At 55.0% G+C, this 19,595-nt stretch overlaps 1 protein-coding gene across 2 annotated transcripts; it reads right to left on the bottom strand.

The window, feature by feature from the left end:
• Positions 1-253: 253 nt before the first annotated feature.
• On the bottom strand, positions 254-19,047 carry GTSE1 (G2 and S-phase expressed 1). 2 transcript variants are annotated; one of them, XM_047067061.1, is made up of 12 exons: positions 19,016-19,047; positions 18,664-18,769; positions 12,547-12,604; positions 11,840-12,443; positions 9,682-9,852; positions 8,766-8,892; positions 6,821-7,201; positions 3,881-3,953; positions 2,855-3,094; positions 1,734-1,938; positions 1,112-1,324; positions 254-667 (listed from the first exon to the last, which is right to left on the bottom strand). In XM_047067061.1, exons 2-12 carry the CDS (start codon positions 18,683-18,685, stop codon positions 584-586), a joined length of 2,178 nt encoding a protein of 725 aa, XP_046923017.1. In that variant the 5' UTR covers positions 18,686-18,769; positions 19,016-19,047; the 3' UTR covers positions 254-583. The 2 variants fall into 2 exon arrangements, with proteins under 2 accessions (XP_046923017.1, XP_046923016.1); XM_047067060.1 differs by lacking the exons at positions 18,664-18,769; positions 19,016-19,047 and adding an exon at positions 16,258-16,353.
• Positions 19,048-19,595: the final 548 nt, after the last annotated feature.

Raw genomic sequence — 19,595 nt, 5'->3', positions numbered from 1 at the left:
TCGGCCCGTGACCTCACGGTTCGTGGGTTCGAGCCCCACATCAGGCCCCGCAGCTGGCAGCTCGGAACCTGCCTGGGATTCTCTCTCTGCCCCTCCTATGCTCGCGCTTACTGTTTCTCAAAATAAATAAGTGAGCTTCTAAATAAAACCACTCGTGGAAACAGTGTGACTAACATCAATCTGGCATACTGATTAATAATTAAAATAGTTACACCTGCTTAAAAATCAAGATAACCTTAAAATCGAATTCTGCTTTAATACACTTTCATTTATTTTCCAATTTAATTTAAACCTAGAATATTTACCTTTTCACGCAAACTTAATTTTAAAAATAGTCACTTGCCATTTTTACACGCAAAAGACACAAAACAAAATTCTTCACCTCCAGCCCAGCGTGTGGGGCAGCGGTAAGCTCGGGGCCGATTGCACAACATCCCCTCTAGGCCCGGGACCTTTACTTGGGGTTGCTGTAAACAACAACCACGAAACAATTGCTCCTAAGATTTATTTCTAAGGGTTGAAAACCACCTTAGGACCGACAGTTCTTTTAACGAAATGTAAAATGCGAAGGGTTTTATTCTCCTCAGAACTTGAGAAGTGGCGAATCGACATTTTCCTTGTCAGCCTCGGGACTCAGCTGGATCAGAGGAGAAGTCAAGTCTATCAGCTGCAAGACAGAGGCGACGGGGTGAATGACGCGGCCGCGTGGCCCCTCCCGGCCCGCGAGCCCCCTGCGCCGTGGCTCAGACACACTGAAAGTGCAGCTAGCACGTCTAAGAAGCCGGAAGGAGAAGACGCCACACGGAAGAACTCCGAGTTCTTGACACACATGTGCTCCTTCCTCACAAATCGGGCCCTGGGGGACCCTGGAGCGACAGTGATGGGACCCCTGCCCTCGGAGAGCTCCTGGGCCCCCAGGCAGGATCCCGCAGCAGGACTTGGTGAATTCTAAGCTCGTGCCACCGCTGGAGGGCACCCCGACACGTGTCACTTTAGAGACCTCAGGGGCTGCTCTCGAGGGTCACCGCGATGTGCCCTGGGAGGAGGAACAAACCCAGAACTGAGACCACCCGAGGCCAAAGCCCACATGGAACCACCTGCTACTTCTCACCTGTGCCACCTCGTGGAGAGGCTTGGACGCGGTGGTTCTGTTCACGTCCGGAGTGTTGATCAGCAGGTCAATCAGAGGTCTGCCTTCAGAGCCCGGGGCCACGCTTGCTTCTGGAGTACCGCCCAGGTCCACAAGAGGGGGGCTGACGAGGGCTGGGCCCTCGGCTTTCGGAGCGATGGCAAGTTGCTCCAGTCTAAGATCCACAAGAATCGCCTAGACGAGAACACGAGATCTAAAGGCAATTCTGACACCGTTTTGTCAACCATGTTGAGAAAACAGGAAACCCGAGGAAGGATGGCCTTTAGCGGGGAGAGCTGGCTGTGGTGTGCACGTACTGATGGGCGGAGTTCTCTCCTCCTCGGCCACCCCCACACGGCCCCCCAACTCCGTCTGCCGCCCTCTGGCCGATGGCCCACACTAGGGCTCCCACCGGCCTCTCCCACTGTCCGTCCTCTGGGCAAACACAGGAGGAGGGGAGAGGCTGGAGGTCCTGACTCCCACTCTCTGGCCCTGGGGGCCCGGGGACAACAGATGAAGTCCCAGAGAGGCCACTCGGCGGACCACCGTGCTGAGCGACCACGCGGCTTGGGGGCAGGGTCCAGGGTCCCGGAGAACACGGTACCTCACGAGGGCGTGTGTCTTCGGGTGGCTGGGCCGCAGCTGGCACTCCTTCTGCAGTGATGCTTTTTGGAACAGCCAAGTCGCTCTTTTCAGGAGAAAAGTTAAGTGCCTGTGGCACAGCCGACGGGGGGGAACAGGACCCGTCAGACGACGAGTCCTGGCGCCTGGAGGCAGCCTCGCTCCTGCTCGCCCTGGTTGGCGCGGCTCTGCGGGGAGAGAAAGGGCAGACCCCGTGAGGGACCGTAAGTGCTGGCTCGTCGGGCTAGGATTCTGTGCTGGGAGGAGATGGGTCACACACACGGGGCAGGGCGTGCTGGCTTTGGTTCCGGCTCCATCCGCGACAGCTCGAGTCCCTTTCTGACCTTCAGCTTCCTCGTGAATAAAAATAAAAGGCCCGAATGGTCTCGGAGGTCCTTTGGCTCTAAAAGCTTACCAGCCTGCTACCCACACGGGCCTGTTTTACGCCCTTCCCTTCAGTCCGCGAAGTGGACAGAGACACGCTTGCTCCACGTTCAGGTAGAGAGGAGAGAAATGCTCCGATGAAAATGAAGCAGGAAAACGGAATACAGTGACCGGGTAGGGAGGCGGGACTTTCCAGAAAGGTCCCCGAGGTTGGCCCCTGAACGTGGACTTGAACCGTGGAGGGGCAGCGCATCCCAGACGGAGAGGACGGCCAGGACAGGACCGTCTGCCACGCGGTGAGGGAGGGGGCGGCGGGGCTGGAGCAAAGTGACGGGGACGGGGGCAGGGGAGGCGGGAGAAGCAGGTGGAACGGACGCGGTAGCAAATGCGGAGTCTGTTTCTCAGGAAGCCTGAGTGTGGTCACCCCTGGCCAAGACTATGGGACTGTCCTGGGGGCCCGGTTGCAAAGACCACACCAGACCCCAGACCCCGGGTGTGGGTGCACCTTGCTGAGTCTTCTGCCCAAAGGGCTCCCCCCAGTGAGAGGCCACGGCCCACGGCGACGGGGTGATTGGCAGGTGCCGTCCCTGCTTGCCCAGCCCTTCAGCCCAGTCGGGACAGTACGCTGGGTGGGAACGAGGATGGCCGAGCAAGCAGGTGCCCTCCCGCGCTTCAGGGAGCCACCGACAGGCTTCTGTGGCCGTCGCCTCTGCCTCTTACCTCGCTGCACATTTTTTCCAGAGTTCAGAGGAAAGCCGCGGAGCAGACACACACACGGGAGAAGCCAGAGCTCTGGGCACAGTTTTAGGAGTCACCCGTGGAAGGCTGGAGAGCCGACGGCTGGCGGGCGTGGGCAAGGCTGACCCACGCCTCGTACTCACAGGGGTCGTCATACCGCTTAAATGTCCTGGTGAGGCCGGCCCGGATGAGTGTCCAGCGGGAGTGCTGTGGACAACTACCCTGGAAAGACAAAATGAGAGTCTTCAGCAGGCATGAACAAAAAGAAGATTCTATTCATCCGATATGCTAATGCGGTAAAAAGTCCCGTGACTTCAACAGACGAGACTCAGGCCTGCGAAGAAGCCCGCTGGAGGTCTGCTCTGGGGAGGCAGGGCCGCCGCCAGCACCCTGGGAAACCCTGCTGTCTCCGGGCGGAGCATGTGAACGCACCTCGTGGGAGGTCCACAAAACATCTAAACATCACCTCTGACAGCGTAGGTGTTTCCACGAGGAAATCCAGAGCCACAGCGGGGACTGCCCGGGCTCACATGCACACAGGGAGCCGTCACTGCGTGTTCGTTCATTCCAGCGCCCGGGTCACCTGAACCCCGTGTGAGCGCACAGGACTGAATGCGGGCACCCGCGGCTCATTTCTCACACGTCCCCCTTTCCAATCTGGCGATACGTGTGGCTGTAACTGCTGGTGAATCCTCCTGCTGACTTGTTCTGCGGTTACTGATAAAGACGGTCTGTGTGGAGTCAACCACTATTTTAAATAGGTCGAGGGTCGCCAGGGGGCTCCGTCGGTTGAGCGTCCGACTTCGGCTCAGGTCACGGTCTCACGGTTCGCGGGTTCGAGCCCCGGGTCGGGCTCTGTGCTGACAGCTCAGAGCCCGGAGCCTGCTTCGGATTCTGTGTCTCCCTCTCTCTCTGCCCCTCCCCTGCTTGCACTCTGTCTCTCTCTCTCCCTCTCTCAAAAATAAACATTAAAAAAAATAAAATCAAAGGAAGTGGACGACTCCTCACCTTCCCACTGATGTGCAGGAATATGGCCTCTGTGCCCGACAGGACTTTGGCATTGCACTCTCTGCAGGCTCACCTGAGCAAGAGAGGAAGTGTGTCCCGTCAGTCAAACGTGGATCAAATGGCAAACCCACCGCAGGGCCCTGTCCCTACTGTCCCCGTGTCTGCTCTACCAGGACAGCTGGTGTCGCGACCACAAGGGTGCTCGCGGCCACGGAGGGAGCCCGCTGCCACGGTCGCAGGGCCGCGTCTTCTAATGGCGTGGGGCTCCCCGTGGCCTCTCCGGCACTGAATTTATGAGAACAGTTTGGCCCAGGGTGAATGATGAACGGTGTTCATGGACAGCCCTGTCCCTGACACCGTGAAGAAAAGAGAAACCGATTTCAGAGGCGCGTGAGGCGTCACTAGGGGCACGGGCAGCAGAGGGTAGCAGCCGACGGGCACTGGGACCGGTCCAAGTCGGCGAGACCGGCAGATGACCGTGTGATCGGAGGAAAGGCAGCCAGAGGCACGCCGTGGCCTCGGGCACCCGGGAAGAAAGGCAGCCGACGCCGCCAAGCACACTCGGTGCGCCCCGTGCCGTGGACGCTCCGAAGAACCGCTTTCAGCCAACACGCTGAGCTCCCTGCCATGGAAACCTCAATCTTATCTCCAGGGGTGACCGCTCCCACGGGGCCCGAACCCACACCTTCAACCACCTGCTCGGCACGGCCCTCAGCACAGCCCCGAACTGTGGCACCTCGCGCTCAACAGGTGCAAACCGGGCCAGTGGGCTCTACCCGGGGCTGCCGTTCCTCCAGCCCTCCCCTGGGCCCCTGGGCGTGGGAGGCAGCACCCGGGTGCCCCGCGGAGGCCTCCGGGTCACTCCCGAGTCCCCTCCCACGCCGCCACGAGCTTCCCTCCCCCCATGGTCTCCTGTCCACCTCACGGCCGGGCTGCCACGGAGCCCTCCCAGCTTCCATTCTTGCCCACGAAGGCCTGTTCATCACTCAGGGGAGGGATCTGCTGGAGGCCAGGACTCCCCGCCTAAAACCGTCTTCCTTAGCACCTGCACCGGCCCCCGGCTGCCTCAGTCCCCACCTCTCATGACCCTTCCCCTCGTTCACTAACTTGGCTGAGGCTGCTAGTGTTTGATCAGTATCCGCCCTCTTCTTCTCAGGAAGGAACCTGAGCGGGGCGAGAAGACAGCACGTCTTAGCACCCCTGGCAGGGAAGCACGGTCACGTGACTGAGGCCTGAGCGAGGGGACAGAGAGGGGCACACACAACTTCCATAAGCGCTCTCGCAAGGTAGGGGTGTGGTCCCCTTCGCCCGTCCCACCCTCGCAGCTGACGGGGCAGAAGGTGGGGCTGCAGCAGCCGCATTAGAGGATGAGGAAGAGACACCGGTCACGGCAAAACGAGACAGAGGCGGCCTGAGTCCTCAAAAGGCTTCGGGGCATTAAAGGCCACCTGTACCGGCCGGCAGTGCTGGAGACTTCAAGAGACAAGCACCTCTACTTGGGCGAAGCTACAGGGACCCTCTCCCTTAAGGCAGCTCTGCACGACCTCCCACGTTACGCGGATTTCTTAGATTCATCTGCCTCGACCGAGCACCTGCCACCCTCCAGATACCACGCCGGTGCCACTCACAGCCAGACAGGGAGGCAGCCCGGGTCCTTGGCCACGGAGGAAACACACGCGTGCAGAGGGAGACTCTGAAAGGCCAAGGTGAGGACAGCCACTGGGAACAACGGCCACCGTTCGCACAGGGCTGGAAACTGCCCACGTCCCACCGGCCACAGCAGGGACCTCGGGAACACGCAGCACATCCGGCAGGGACCGGGCAAGCACAAGTCAGCAGCAAGGCCACCTGTTCCCGAGGGTATAGGCCACTCGAGACCTGCCCCATCGAAGCGTTAAAACAATCCTCAAAAGGCTCAAGTCGACCTGCGATTGAAATGCCTACCAAAGCAAGGTTCTACTCCTTAAAGCAAGGCAACAAAATGCAGATCTTCCAAGATTTTAAACCTATACTGTAAACAACGGTTACACATGAAGAGGCAGGAAAATGTGGTCATAATCAGCAAAAAAGTCAGTCACTAGAAACAGACCCCCAAATGACCGGGAAGGTGGCATTAGAAGAAACAGTGTAAATCAACTGTCATAAATTTGTTCAAGAATTTAAATAAACACCATAAGGACAAAGATGGGGAAACTACAATGTCAAAAAAGAAAAATGAACTGAATGGGCGTAACCACGGATTAGACGCGCCGCAGAGAAAGACAGGTAAGCGTGAAGACGGGACGTTACAGATGTCAAAACTGAAACACAAGAAAAGGGGGAAACCCCGGGCCTCCATGACCTACGAGCCACATTGAGAGGTCTAGACTCGTGTAATTAGGGTCCCTGTAACTAGGGGCAGCAAGCAAACAGAATCTGAAGAAGTAAGAGCCAAGTTTTTTTTCCAGAATGAATTAGAAACATCAACCCACAGATCAAAGCAGCTCAGGAACCCCCAAGAAGGATAAACTCCAAAAAAGCCACTTCAAAATTCATAATAATCAAAATGCTGAAATTAACAATAGACAGGAACTCCTAAGAGTGATGTGACAGAGGGAAGAATGCGGGATGGGGATTCCACTGAGCGCTCGTCCAAAATGATGCGAGCTAGAAGAGGCCAGGACAACATATTCAAGGTGTTTCGATAGCGACGCCTGGGTGGCTCAGTCGGTTAAGCGTCTGACTTCGGTGCAGGTCATGATCTCACAGTTCATGGGTTCGAGCCCCACATGGGGCTCTGTGCTGACTGCTCAAGGCCAGGAACCTGCTTCGGACCCCGTGTCTCCCTCTCTCTCTGCCCCTCCCCTGCTTGTGCGCATTCTCTCTCTCAAAAAAATGGATGAACGTTAAAAAAAAAAAGAAAAACTAAGAAAAACATACAGAAAATGCTCCATTCCTCACCAGTAGAAAACTTGGGGACCTTAAAGTGACTTGTTGGGGTGGGCATCGCCTTTGTCTTGCAGGGTAGCCGGGAATCACGCCCTCTCGCACTCCCGGCCGTATTCAACGGAGACGGCGGCGACCAGCTGGAATGAGAGCTCAGCCCCGGGCCTCCCTGTTCCAGAGTCGGGGCTTGGGCGACAGCCGCGGGGGTGAGCGCCTTGGCTGGCTCCCTTGTCACCTCCGCAGCCGAGGTCCATTTACTCCTTCTGCAGGACGCACCCCCAGGGCCTCCCTGCAGGGACTGCCGGGACACAGCAGGTCCCACTCTGCCTGACTGGCTGGTGCATGACACAGGCGGGGAACTGTTCGCAGGAAAACTTGCAGGTTCACTTGATTTAGCTGGAAGAGGAGACACGACGTCTGGTTATGGCTGAGGCCTGGGTCACTTTTAAATTATGAAGTTACTTGACAAACACATACAAGGTACGCTGTCTTCACCGTATCTACCTGAAAATGTTTTCAAGTGAAGGAAATGTATTTCTATCGTCACGATCTCCACGTAAGAGAAACACAGGACCTGTGAGCAATATTCCGTACACCCGTCAGGTAACATCCTCAAACAGGACAAGCTGGGTCGCTCATGGCTCAGCCGAGTGCGTTGTAAGGTACTAACTCTAGACGCAATTACCAGGACGCACGTAAGCGTACGTAAATTCGAACTCTCCCCCTCCACCGACTGTGTCAACAGCAGACATCTACGCTGGCTGAGCAGACACAAGCGGGCGGTCCAGCCGCGCCTCTGGGCGGGAAGGAAGGGAGGGAACGGCGAGAGGAGGCGCATTCATCACTGGTGGGCTCCTTCCAGTCCCAAGGAGGCTGGGTCATGGCCATCACGAGCGCCATTTAAAACAGAAGGACGGCGAACGAGGTCCTCAGGTGCCAATATGCCCCGTGCAGAAGGCAGGCTGGCGAGATCCCAAAGAAGGCCTCGAAGGAACGGCTGACGCCATAGCTCTTTTGTTCAGTGCGTAACGGCTTTACGGCGCTCCCCGCCCCCCAACCGTCCTGTCTGACCCAGCCTCCCCAGTGTGTACCACGCAGAAAGACCCACACTCAGGCCCGTTCCATGTCCGTCTCAACCCTTAGCGGCTAGGAACGCAGGGCCCCGGGGTGAAAACAGTGCTGACGCCCCGCACCGCCGCGGCCACTCGGGCCTCACAACCTCCGACGTGACAGAACTTCCTTTCCCCGAACGCGGGCCACGCGCTCCTTCTGATGCCCGGAAGAGCGCGTCCGGGGAGGCTCTGTCCTGCGGTGTGTCCGGTTCCGGGAACAACTGGAGTTCTCTTGGCCGCCACCTGGCAGCGGGGGCTCCAAACCACGTCGGCCTAACTCCAGAGCTCACGCTTTGCGGTTTGACAAAACGCGCACAGGTCTGCCCCGCAAATACGCGTCGAAGAGGGCGGAGTCCCGAAGGGAATCCAAGGCTTCCCCCCACAGGTCACGAGGGCTCCTCCCCTTTACCACCAGATGGCGCCCTTGGCTTGCGAAGGTTACCACCGTGCAGAGGCGGGTTTGGGTCGGGGTTTAAAGCAGCACAGGCACTTACAAGGGCCACGTGCCCTACGTTATCTGGAACAGTCCTGTTTTTAAAACCTGTGTGTGACTACATGTCAGTGGGCTGGTCTCAGCGTCCTCGTGTGTCGCGGGCACGTGGAGCGTCCACCAGCTTTGGGGCGGCTGGAACCACCCTGGCCTGAGCGTGCCCCTTCTCAGAGGAGAAACCCTGGAGGGCAGGGGGCCCGACACAAATGTCTCCTGCCCCAGACCGCAGCAAACCCTCCAGAACCTTCTGCCGAGTCTACGTGGTTCTGTGAAAACAGTCTCAGTGGGTCAGATAGCATTCAAGGCCTTGCCTCTTGAGGCGCGGGCGGGTCTGGGCAGGAGACGCTGTCTGGCTTACCTCTGCAGGTGGCCGGAGAAGCACACACACTGGAAATCCCACCAGAAACAGACCCTGAGGAAGACGACTTCCTTGAAAGACCGCCAGCACACCCACTTGGTTTTAACAGGGTCCTCTTCGGCCCCAACTGAAACAAAACATTAAAAAACAGAGTCATCGAAGATTTTGTTATCTACCCATTACTTTTTTATGCAAAAATTGGGTTTAAAAAAATTTCTTTTTTAATGTTTATTTTTGAGAGAGAGAGAGAGAGAGAGAGAGAAAGTGAGCAGGGGAGGAGCAGAGTGAGAGGGAGACAGAAGATCTGAAGCGGGCTCCTGGCTGACAGCAGGGCTCCGACTCATGAACCATGAGATCATGGCCTGAGCCACCCAGGCACCCCCCTAAAATAATTTTTAATAATTGAGTAATCATCATCTTAAGTGTAAAGAAAAGGCCAAGCAGTACTTCTCAAGCGCGGTCTTCATAGCCCTGCATGAGTGAGAAACGTGGGGGACTCCTGAAATGCAGATGTTGGGGCTCTGACCCTGCCCCCCGAGTCTGTAGCTGGGGCCCAGCTTCTGGCGAGTACATCAGCGGTTCTCACACGCAGCACCGTTTAACCACAAAGCTGCGGGCGCTCGTCTCCAGGCCTGTGAGCTGCGGTTTCCAAGCACGGGCATCCCATGTCGTCTGAGGGCAGCCGGAGCGGCGCAGACACACACAGGCTCGGAGAGGCGGACTTTTCTCAGTCCACGGAGCCCCCCGCGCACGCCAGGCCGTGTTCTCTGCATTGCAGCAAGCTGCCTCTCACGGGTCCCAGTTTCAACCTTCCTAAACTTGACTTCAGTCAAAGACACACCTCGTGATACCCAAAGCCTCCCCTTTATTCTCCTTGCTCACAGGCCACACCCACCCACAGTCCCGGCAGACCCACCTTGCTCAGGACAGGGAGCGATCGCTTGCCTTGGACCAAGTGGCTGCCCCCGGCCGGCAAGCTGGCGCCCTCCCGGGCAGCACTGGATTTGTCAGGGGGCACGGCCCCGCGGGATTCCTTCTCATTTAGGTTTCTCACGCCGGAAGGGCTAGCTGGTATCCTTTTCATAGGCTGAAAAATTGCAATTTGAATTGAGAGCACTGTCTGGCCTTGAACAACGCGCAGATGCACCAAGGCGTCAATTTCGAGCACCAGCAGCACCGTCTATCTTCCCAGCGCTGTACGTGCTCAGTTCACCCGCTGGATGGAAGGGATGGAGGCGGACACGGCAACTGGCTTCCTCTGCCAAATTACCACGGACAGAAATGACGATGGCGTTTGCTTCCTCATTAAAAACAGCAAAATAATACTAAGATCGTTGCAGGAGAGAGATCCCCTAAAGCTATTCCTCAATCAGGATTCTTATTTAAAGATGATGATAATGAGGAAAGTGACTCTAGTGACAAAAACTCGTAAATGCTGTATGGAAAGGAATCACTCATTAAAAGGTCATTTCCTCTCCCGGAGAGGCAGCTCAGTGGCAACGAATCTTCTCGGAAGAGTACTGAGAGCCATTTTTCTTTGGAGAGCAGAGTCAAACAAAGAATACATTTCTGACATATTTAGATGCAAGGGCATTCCTGGCACTGACCCCTGCGGATAAAAATAACCCCTCGTAACAAGGAGCGCTGATGAGAAGCGGCAGCAGCTCATAAGGTCAGAGCAACGAAACAATCACTTTCTTTTTCCTTCACAGCATTTTAAAACTTGAGATCTACCTCATGGACGTAAGTTCCCCATCTGAAAGTGTGTGTTGTCAGTGGTTTCTGCACGTTCACAGTGCTGTAAGGCCAGCGTCAGTATAATCTTAGACCATACTTGTTGTCCCTGAAGGAAACTGCTAGCCATTAGCAGGTGCCCCCGCCCCCCTACTCCCTCAACCTCCCCGCCTGCACACAGGCTAACCTACCCCCCTCAATACAATTCGCCCATCGTGGTCCCTCATGCCAACAGGATCGTACAGCAGGTGACCTTTGGCGTCCGGCTGCTTTCACTAGGCAGGTCTTCAAGGGTCATCCATGTTCTACTATGTACTAATATGGCATTTCTTTATTGCCTGAGTCCAGCCCACGTGTTACACACAGAAATCCGTGCGCGGGTCCACGTATTACATAGAAGACCCGTGTCCCTCTTGTTCTGGAGACCTCACTTTGGAAATTGACATCCAAACGGGCTCCGGCAGGAGGAGTTCGTGTGATTAAAGGAACGACGGCCCAGCTCCTTAGGGGAAGCGATGGCCAGCACGCCTCCTCCGTCCAGGCTCCAGTGCGGCACAAGCACCTTTAGCTCGGATCAGTTCTGGGTCCTGAGCGCAGGGAGTCGCGCGGTTCGGGAGATGTGCTTGGAGAGGGAAGGCGCTCCCCGGCCCTCGCTAGCTGTTTTGCACGGACCCAGACTTGCTCATGACCCCACACAGCATCTCCGTAACCAGCTCAGAGAGCTGAGGCCCAGGGCCCCGGTTAGGAGCAGAGCTGAGAAGCGGTGCTCGGCGGGCTCCAACCTGCTGCCTCTCCTCGAAGCATAACTTCCTCCCCTGAGTGAGGCCGGGTCAGCGAGGCCTGGAAGCAGCCGTGGTGTGACCCTCCCTTTCTCCTGCCCTAGCGCTCCGCCCTACAAACCGCAGGGGCTAACCGCACCCCAAAGACCTGCCCGGCCACTGCCACTGCCCAGGACGGCTCATCCATTTAATTCCTGGGAGGAGAGCAGTCTCAACAAAATCTGGTTCAGGGAGGGGAACTGTTGGAAGCTGCTTGTTAATGCAGATGAAACCCCTAATGAGCAGGAAATCCGAAGTTGTAGCATCTAGGAAGGGATGTTTTTAAGTCATCCCAGGAGGAAGGCAGCCGCGCCTGCGTCCACATGCACCCCAAACCCAGCTCCCCGTGCCGCTCCTGCCCCCCGTGTACTTGCGATTCCTATGCTTCCCAGCCCTCAGCCCGGCTACGTTTCCAAGCTTCTCCCCACAACAGTTTCCGTTAGGGCCATAAACCGCGAGGGCTAAAACGCAAGGGAGCACCTAGTCCCGCACACGCATGTCCTGGCACGTGAACGTGTCTACCTGCTCCGCGGCCGCATGAATGGTTTTCCCTCTCACAGACGAAGCTCGGGGCCGTACCAACTGGCTGATGACCTTTTTCTGAGGCCCTGCCTGGTTTGGAGGGGGAGCAGCACCGGGTTCCACCGGCAAGGAAGAGCGAGGCGAGTGCAGCGGTCCCTGCGTCTGGGCTTGGCCGGCCTGGGCAGAAGCTGCCCCCAAGGGGGTCTGGCTCAGCGGTGCCCTCAAGGGGCTGTCCGACAGGTAATATGTCTCCCTCTTCAGCGACCTGGGGCTCTTCCTCATTTCCATTTCTTTCTCAAACAGGTTTATTTTTAATTTCGATTCCTGGATAAATCTCTCCACGCTCTGGCTCCAAAGGTCTTCGGGCCTGGCCGCTTGGGCTGCCTTGTTTTTGCTTTTGCTTTCGATCTGGAAGGCCAGCAAGTGAGCCTCCGTGTACACTTCCACAAACTTCTCCCCAGTGAGAGGGCTCCAGGTGAAGTGACCTTCCGAGCCTGGCAGAAGCGGTTCTTCGGGAACGTGGGGATTTAACTCTAAGCTGGCAGCGACACATCTTTCTTTATGCCCCACGGGTCCAAAGAAGACTTCATCATCTTCGTTTGCACTGTTTTAAAATAAAAGGATCCTTAAGGACACTGGCAGTTAAATGAAAGACCTTACCGAATGCGGTTAAGCCCAAGGCAAGGGAAGAAAACTCATCCGTTTACCTTGAAGAAGACAGTGAAAGATCGAAGTCAAACTTTTCATCGGCCAGGAGAAGAATGTCTGTGGGGGGAAAGTCCCGTGTTATTTGAGGGCTGGGGTTGATAGAGAGAAAACATTACCAGTCTCTACAGCTATAAAAACAATGACAACATTTCACTCCCCAAAGTGTACCTTATCATGATTTTAACAGTCACCTCATCACAGAGGGCTCAAGGTTATCTTGGTTTTTTTGTTTTCTTTTTAAAATAGCATCAGCCGTTGTGTGTTTGCTGAGCTGCCCCAGAAGTCTAAGTCCTTATCTTTAAGGTATAATCTAAAATGCATTCACCAAGTCATTGAACTACTTTTTTCTAGACTAGGTAAGTCATTTTCAGGTTAGAGCATTTTCAAAAAACCACCTGCTTCAGGTTCCCTAGAATTAAATTCCTGGCTTACAAGCCATAGAATGCCTACTGCTCCTTCAAAATCAAATTCACTATCATTCGCATGTGCAGTCGCCACTCCATTCGTATTTGCTGACTCCCTTCGCTTCTAGAGCCCAACTCGCCCCAGAAGAAACTGCACTCTGTATCCCCCATAGTACCTCCATAGGCCCGGTCTAATAAGCCTGCTCCCTCCACCAAACCTCCAGCTCCCAAGCAACTTCTCCCCCCCTCAGCTCCCCCCACCCCTGCATCACCTTGACCTGACCTCTGTCACCACACTAGCCCTCCTGCAGATGTCCCTTCACTCTTCCGGGGCCCCAACTAGACTGTAAGCTCCCCCAAGACAGCAAATGTCCACCACTCTCCCAAACTCCCTCGTGTCCAGCAAGGGGCCTGGACACTTGGCAAATAATTATCGAAATGTGCTGAACGGGTATTTCCGCCACGTAAAGTTGACACAGCGCTTTCACAAATCACATCTTATTTGACCCTCATAAATGATGCAGCACACTTTTTAAAACCATAAAGATTTAACATATACTAATATCCTAATTAGACCCTCGTTAGTCACACCAATTTTTCTTAATTACCCAATCAAAGGAAGGGTAGCAAGCACAAATGCACAAAAGAAGTAAAAGGAAATAAGCAGAGAGAGAGGAACTGAAAAAATTCATGAGCTAGTCTGCTCAATTCCAGGCACATAAACCTAAGAGCCCGGCTGAAATGGATAAGTTTCTAGAAAACGGAGTTTATTTTTTGTATTTAAATTACTTAAATTGATTTATTTCTAAAACGGACTCCAGAAGAAAAGGAAACGATCTTACCAGTTCAATGACCACGAAATAACTGCACAGACTTATTCAAGGGCTCTTCTCCTCAAAAGAGCCCAAGTCCACGATAGTTTCACAGGAAATTCTGTCATGTCTTTCAAGGATGGATCATTCCAGAACTATTTATATTGTGCCACAGGATAGAAAAAAGGAACTTTCAACTCACTATGAAGCAAGCAAGACCATACCAAAAACCTCTAAAGTTAGCTCAGAAGGAAAGCTACAGACCAGGTTCCTAACATAAAAATCCTAAATAGGAATATTAGGTAACAGAATCCACCAACACATTAAAAGAAGAAGAATAGGGGTGCCTGGGTGGCTCCGTCGGTTAAGCGGCCGACTTTGGCTCAGGTCGTGATCTCACGGTCCGTGACTTCGAGCCCCGCGTCGGGCCCTGTGCTGACAGCTCGGAGCCTGGATCCTGCTTTGGATTCTGTGTCTCCCTCTCTCTCTGCCCCTCCCCTGCTCGTGCTCAGTCTCATTCTCTCTCTCTCTCTCTCTCTCAAAAATAAATAAAAACATTAAAAAAAAATTTTTTTAAATAAAAGAAGAATAATAGATCGTGACTAAGTGAAGTTTGTTTCAGGACTTCAGGATGGCTTAACTTTACACAACCCAGTAACATAATTGTTCTCTTACTGGATCTGAAAGGAAAGCCGTAGGTCACAGCCATCTATGCTGACAAGACACTTGAAACACTGCAACGAACTTTGTTGACTTTAAAAGCCCTTCCTAAAAAGTAATGGGTACCTGACAGATACATGTTGCCATACAAGGAAGCATCCACCTAGAGCCCAAAGCCAAACTGGGGTTTAGTGGGATCCCGTCAGAAGCGCCCCTTCTGAAGTCAGGAGCGCACATGTGTGATCAGTCAGGACAGGTTAACCCGCGCCGATATGACAACCCCCAAGTCTCTCACTCAGCCTCTAATTCTGCTGAGGGTGGGCTTGGGCCCTGCTCTCCGCCTTCCTCTCTGCACAACCCAGGAGCCTGGGGAGCCTGGTGTTGGTGCGGAAGAAAAGGGAAAGAGCAAATCCCATATCAGTTCTCGACGGCCCGGAAGTAACACATACACAAACCACATTCCCATTTCACTGGCCGCCTTTCCCGTCCCCTGAGCTGAATCCTGCCTCAAGCAGGTGGGCAGGTACAATTCTATCATGTACCCAGGAGGAAGGAAAAAAAAAATAGAAAGGGGGAAAAAAGAAAAAAGTGGAAATACTAATAAACGGCACCAGAAACCACCATCTCTATGTAAATTAACCCGCAAGTCAGCATGAGGGATAATGGAAGTCCAAAGAGGAAACTCCGTGAAAGCTGGGCACTTGGAGACGATGTCTGCTGTCACAATTCCTGACACAGATCTGGATACACTAACTAACACAGACAAGGGAAAGAACCTGGAGGCAAAAATACCATGGTGCACAGGTGCTAAGATTACAGACACCAAAAATCGCATGAATACTGTCACGAGTAGTAAAAGGGTGCAACCAGGTGGCTGAGGACAAAATCATCACACAGCAATCTACGGTGTTCACGCCTACCAAGAACGGTTAGAAGACACGACGGAAGACAAGTCCTCACCACAAAGACCTACGTTAGCGGCAAACCCCACAAAATGCAGATACACAAACCTAGCAGGAAACACATAAGATTCACATAAAGAAAACTCAGTATATGATAAAAGTAGCCTGCGAAATAAAACGGGAAAACAGAGTATTCGATAAACGGTGTTTTCCCTTAGAGGAAAATACACATAAAAGGAATAAGAAGAACCCACGGGGAAATTATGTTATAACCTGGAGTGAGGAGGTCTAACTATGACACCAAAGCGGGAGCCATAAAATAAAAGACCGATAGTACAATGTATAAATAACAATTTTAAAACTCTGCATGGCAGAGATCACCATGAGCAAAGTCAAAGAAACAATAAGCAGGGAAAAAGTATTTGCAGCTCCCGTCACAAAGGGCTCATCTAGGAGCAGTGCCTACAGACTGCTAAGAAAACAAACAGTAACAGAAGACCTGACGAAGGATAAGAGCAGAGAAAATAACTGATGAAATGACATAAAACAAAAATAACCCTGAGATTCCACTTCTCCCCTATCAGATTGTCAAAGATCAAAAAGTCTGGTGCCATGCGGGCAAGGCTGCGGGGGAGAGACCAATTCCCAGACTGCTGGGGAAGGTGTCACTTGGCCGGCCCTCCTGAGTCACCCGGCAGCACCTACAAAGCGCAGGTGTCCCCCGGCCCAGCAAGCGGACTTGTGGGAGTACATGTCACGGGCAGTCACGGCGCAATTCGCCGCAGCAGCCTTTGAAAAAGCAAGACACCGGACACAAACTGATTAACGTCACCCACAGCACATGGGAGAAGTTATAGCACCCAACCTACCCCCCCCCCGAAGATGGCCACCACAGAGACACAAAAGAGAACGGGAACCCTGTGTTGACTTACAAAAAGCATCAAGATAAATGAGGTGCCCAAACCAGGACGCAGCACAGGGCCCCATCTGCTAGAAAAAGAGGACACTCGGGGGAGCCTGGGTGGCTCAGTCGGTGGAGTGTCAGACCTCGGCTCGGGTCATGATCTCACGGCTCATGGGTTCGAGCCCTGCGTCGGGCTCTGGGCTGACAGCTCAGAGCCTGCAGCCTGCTTCAAATTCTGTGTCTCCCTCTCTCTCTGCCCCTCCTCCATTCGTGTTCTGTTTCTCTCTCTCTCTCAAAAGTAAATAAATACTAAAAAAAAAATTTTTTAAGAAGAAAAGGAGGGCAGTCAGCCGACAACATATACACATACTGGTTTCCTCTTGCACAGATTAGCTCCGGAAGATCAAAGGGACCAAAGACATGGATGGCCTTTGGAGGGGCGGCTGGGTGGCTGAGGGGGAGGCTGCAGGAGGTGGCAACCGGCAGGGTCAGATCCTGGAGGGTTTGCAAGCCCAGGCAAGGAGCTCCTGTTTTATCCAAAGTGCGACAGGAAGCTACTGGAGGTTTTAAGCGGAAGAGTTATGATCTACCTTGTGTTTTCAAAAGGTTACCCTGGCTGCTGTGTAGAGTGGATGAGAAAAGCAGGCCGTATCTCCTGAAATCACGCATTGGCCAAAGTGCAAAATGTCCGAGTGGGCGGAAGTGAGTTAATGTGGCTGAGAGGCACACGGTGGCGGCCTCCGGGTGGGGTTGGAAAGAGGGAGATGGATCCAAAATCTATTCGGAAGGTGGAAATCGCAGTAAATGATGATTCAGTGAACACGGCCCCTTCACAACTTAGCTAAGTATATGGAGGAGCCGTTCCCTTCCGTGAGAGGACAGAGAGCAGCCCAAGAGCGGGGAGATGGGGGGCACACTGAGTATGAAGTGCAGGACAGGGGAAGATGCCAAACAGGTGGGTGGATATACACAGCCCAGAGCTCGGAGGAGAGGCTGCGCTCAAGACAAAATGCGGCACCACTAGAAAGGAGACGGCTTTTCTAAGTTTACTTATGATTTATTTTGAGAGAGACAGAGACAGCCCAAGCAGGGGAGGGGCAGACAGAGCCCGACACGGGGCTTCAACCCACAAGACGGCGAGATCAGGACCTGAACCGAAATCAAGAGCTGGACACTTAACAGACTGAGCCAGCCACACGCCCTGCAGATGGGGTTTAAAGCCATGGGAATGTCCGAGAGCCCTGGGGTATGGATACAAAGAGACCCCAGAGACCTCGTCCTGGGTAAGATTGGCTTCAAAAGACAGCGGAGGAAGAGGAGGCTGCAAAGTGATGGATAAACCAACCAGAGAGGTGGAAGGAAAACCAAGGCTGCCTTGGAAGCCAGGTGAGAGGGAAGTTTCCAGAAGGAGAGGTCAGATGTCATTGAGAGGTTGATTAACAAGAACAGAAAAGTGATAACAGGTTTGGCAACATGTAAGTCGTAACTGATGAAAGCAGCTTGAACAGGGCGGTGAGGACCGAGGGGTTGGTAGGGGTCGAGGAACGCGGGAAAATAGCAGAACAAACAGAGAAAGCTCTGGAAGGCGGGCTCCCAGAGTGGAGGATATGGAGACAGAACAGAACGTATTTGTGTGTCAATGACAAGAGGAGCGAATGAATGGACAGGCACAAGGTGAGGCCAGGGAGGGAGGGTGACACGAGGGGTGTCCTCAGAAGCGGCAATGAGGATTCTACATGCACAAGGAAGGGACTGGTAGCTGAAAGGGAGGAGAAGGGGGTGCAGCGGCAAATCCCTTTCTAGACAATGAAGAAGTGAGGAGATGGACAAAGTCTCTAGCACGGTTTCAGGAAAGCGGAAGCTATCCGGGTACCCCGTCTGCCTGCCGCACAGGGGTGCGTGAGGAACAAAGGATAGGGGATGTCGACGGGCTTTAAGAGAAAAGGCGGGTGCGGCCCTTCCCTCATTCTGCGAGGCTGGATTCTCGCCGGGATGCTCAAACCAGACAGGGACAGAGCGAGAGGAAAAGCCGCCAAGATTCTGAACACACCTTGGCAAACAGAAACCGGCGACAGACGCGGAAAGAACGCATCGAATTCCCTCCCACAAGTGTGTGAGTTCCTGCGAAGTGCCAGGCAGTGTTCTCCGCACTGGGTGTACACAGCGAGTAAAACTGGAAAGGATCCTGCTACCACGATGGGAATCTAAAGCCGTGTTGGGGGGGGGGGCGGGGTGCGGTGCGGGATGCAGAAAACGGAATGAAGGAAGCCGGAAGGATGCAAACCCCCTGAAGACAGGGATCGTGAGCCGCACGGGCACAGAGCACAGGGTGAGCACTGAATAAACCAAGGACTACGTTCTCACAGAAGCACGAACGCCACCTGCATCCTCACTGAGCTCCCTGCACGGCGGCGCTGCGGCCACAAGGACGTACCATCCTTCTTGGGAACCTCCATCCCGGCCTCTCGAGACTGGCTGGCTGAAGGCGCGTCGGTCGCCAAGCGTGTCCTCCTTTCACGGCGAGGGCTGTCAGGAAGCCACTGCGGGAAGGGCGGGGCCGGCAGGTGAGCCGGTGTCAAGGCCCAGGACGCCCCCACCCCCACCCCCACCCCCGACCCCTCCGCCCCCTTCCAGCGGCCGAGCGCCCCCAGGCCGGGAGCCCCGGGGGCCCGATCGGGCCGGCACACCGCGGCCGGGGGCCGGACCGGTGGGGGAAGGGGGACACCCCGGCAGCCCCGACCGAACGCGCGAAGGGACCCCGCAGCCCGAGCCACCCAGCCCCTCACCCGAGCGGCGGCGACGCCTGGCGACCGCACCTCCGCCCGGAATTTAAACGCGGCGCGGCGAGCGCAACGCGGGCTGCCGATTGGCCGGTTTGAACGGGCTGCGCAGCGTCGCCGCGCCCGGTGCATCCTGGGGGCCGCGGCCGGGGCTGGGGAGGGCGGCGCGCGTGCGCACTGCCTCCGCGCGCGGGTGGGCGGTGCCCGCCGGCGTTCCGCCGTGAGCCCGCGGTGGGCGCGCAGAGCGGGGCGGGGCTTCCTTGCTGCGGGTACCGCGTGCCCGCCGGTTTGGCCCGGCGTGACAAGGGACGTGGTTCCGATCCCAGCTCTTCATCTGTAAATGGAGAGACTTCATTTCCTACAGCAGGATGTTGACTGTGAAGACCGAACAAAATAGGTGCACCTGTCTGCTTCGTAAAGCAGTTCGCACCGGTTACTAATACCGTAGCAAGACCCGGCCCCTGCCCCTGCCCCGAGGAGCGCACCGGGTGACGCTGGTTTGTGCCCCACCCCCCCCCCCCCCCCCGCGGGCCAGGAGAAGCTGAGTGGTGGCGGAGAACTGTGATGAGGGTCTGAGCCTGGCCAG

The sequence above is a fragment of the Lynx rufus genome, unplaced genomic scaffold (genome assembly GCF_022079265.1).
Source record: "Lynx rufus isolate CCGP_SWC_20201006 ecotype Redwood Valley unplaced genomic scaffold, mLynRuf1.p SCAF_7, whole genome shotgun sequence".
NCBI classification, from domain to species: Eukaryota; Metazoa; Chordata; class Mammalia; order Carnivora; family Felidae; genus Lynx; species Lynx rufus.
Note: the sequence above shows the minus strand (reverse complement) of the source record. Positions and strands in the feature narration are given on the sequence as shown.